This window comes from Cystoisospora suis, assembly GCF_002600585.1.
Source record: "Cystoisospora suis strain Wien I chromosome Unknown contig_4203, whole genome shotgun sequence".
NCBI lineage: Eukaryota > Apicomplexa > Conoidasida > Eucoccidiorida > Sarcocystidae > Cystoisospora > Cystoisospora suis.
Window position 1 is genome coordinate 4,604 of NW_027156995.1, and position 355 is coordinate 4,958.

Sequence of the window (355 nt, forward strand, 5' to 3'; positions counted from 1 at the left end):
AAAGATAGATAGAAAGGCAAAGCAGAAGTTTTTAATCTGCCTGTCGTCAAGCTGTCTGTGTACATGTCATCCGAAGAGATCAAGGTGCTTTCCACATGAAGATAGATCTAAAGGAGAGAGCTTCTGTCGCGTTTCGTTGACTGTCGTGGAAACTTGAAGAAGATGTCATTGGGGTATACGTACACTTGAACTGATTTGAGTGGGGTAGTTTTCACAGACACTCTCGAATTGTGGAAGAGAGCCGTAATGAAAAGATTCGAGTAACTTCCACAACCAATTGTGTTCCTTCTGCATCTTCAATGTAGATAAGATCAACGCCTGTTGCATCTGCAAACACAATTAGATACAAAGATAG

At 41.1% G+C, this 355-nt stretch overlaps 1 protein-coding gene across 1 annotated transcript in view; it reads right to left on the reverse strand.

Moving 5' to 3' along the window:
• Window positions 1-355, reverse strand: part of CSUI_007815 (pci domain-containing protein) — a 6,311-nt gene that overhangs the window by 3,918 nt on the left and 2,038 nt on the right. Inside the window, exon 3 of the mRNA XM_068067958.1 lies at window positions 184-327. Coding sequence (XP_067920065.1) covers window positions 184-327 — 144 coding nt within the window. The remainder of the gene's footprint in view (window positions 1-183; window positions 328-355) is intronic.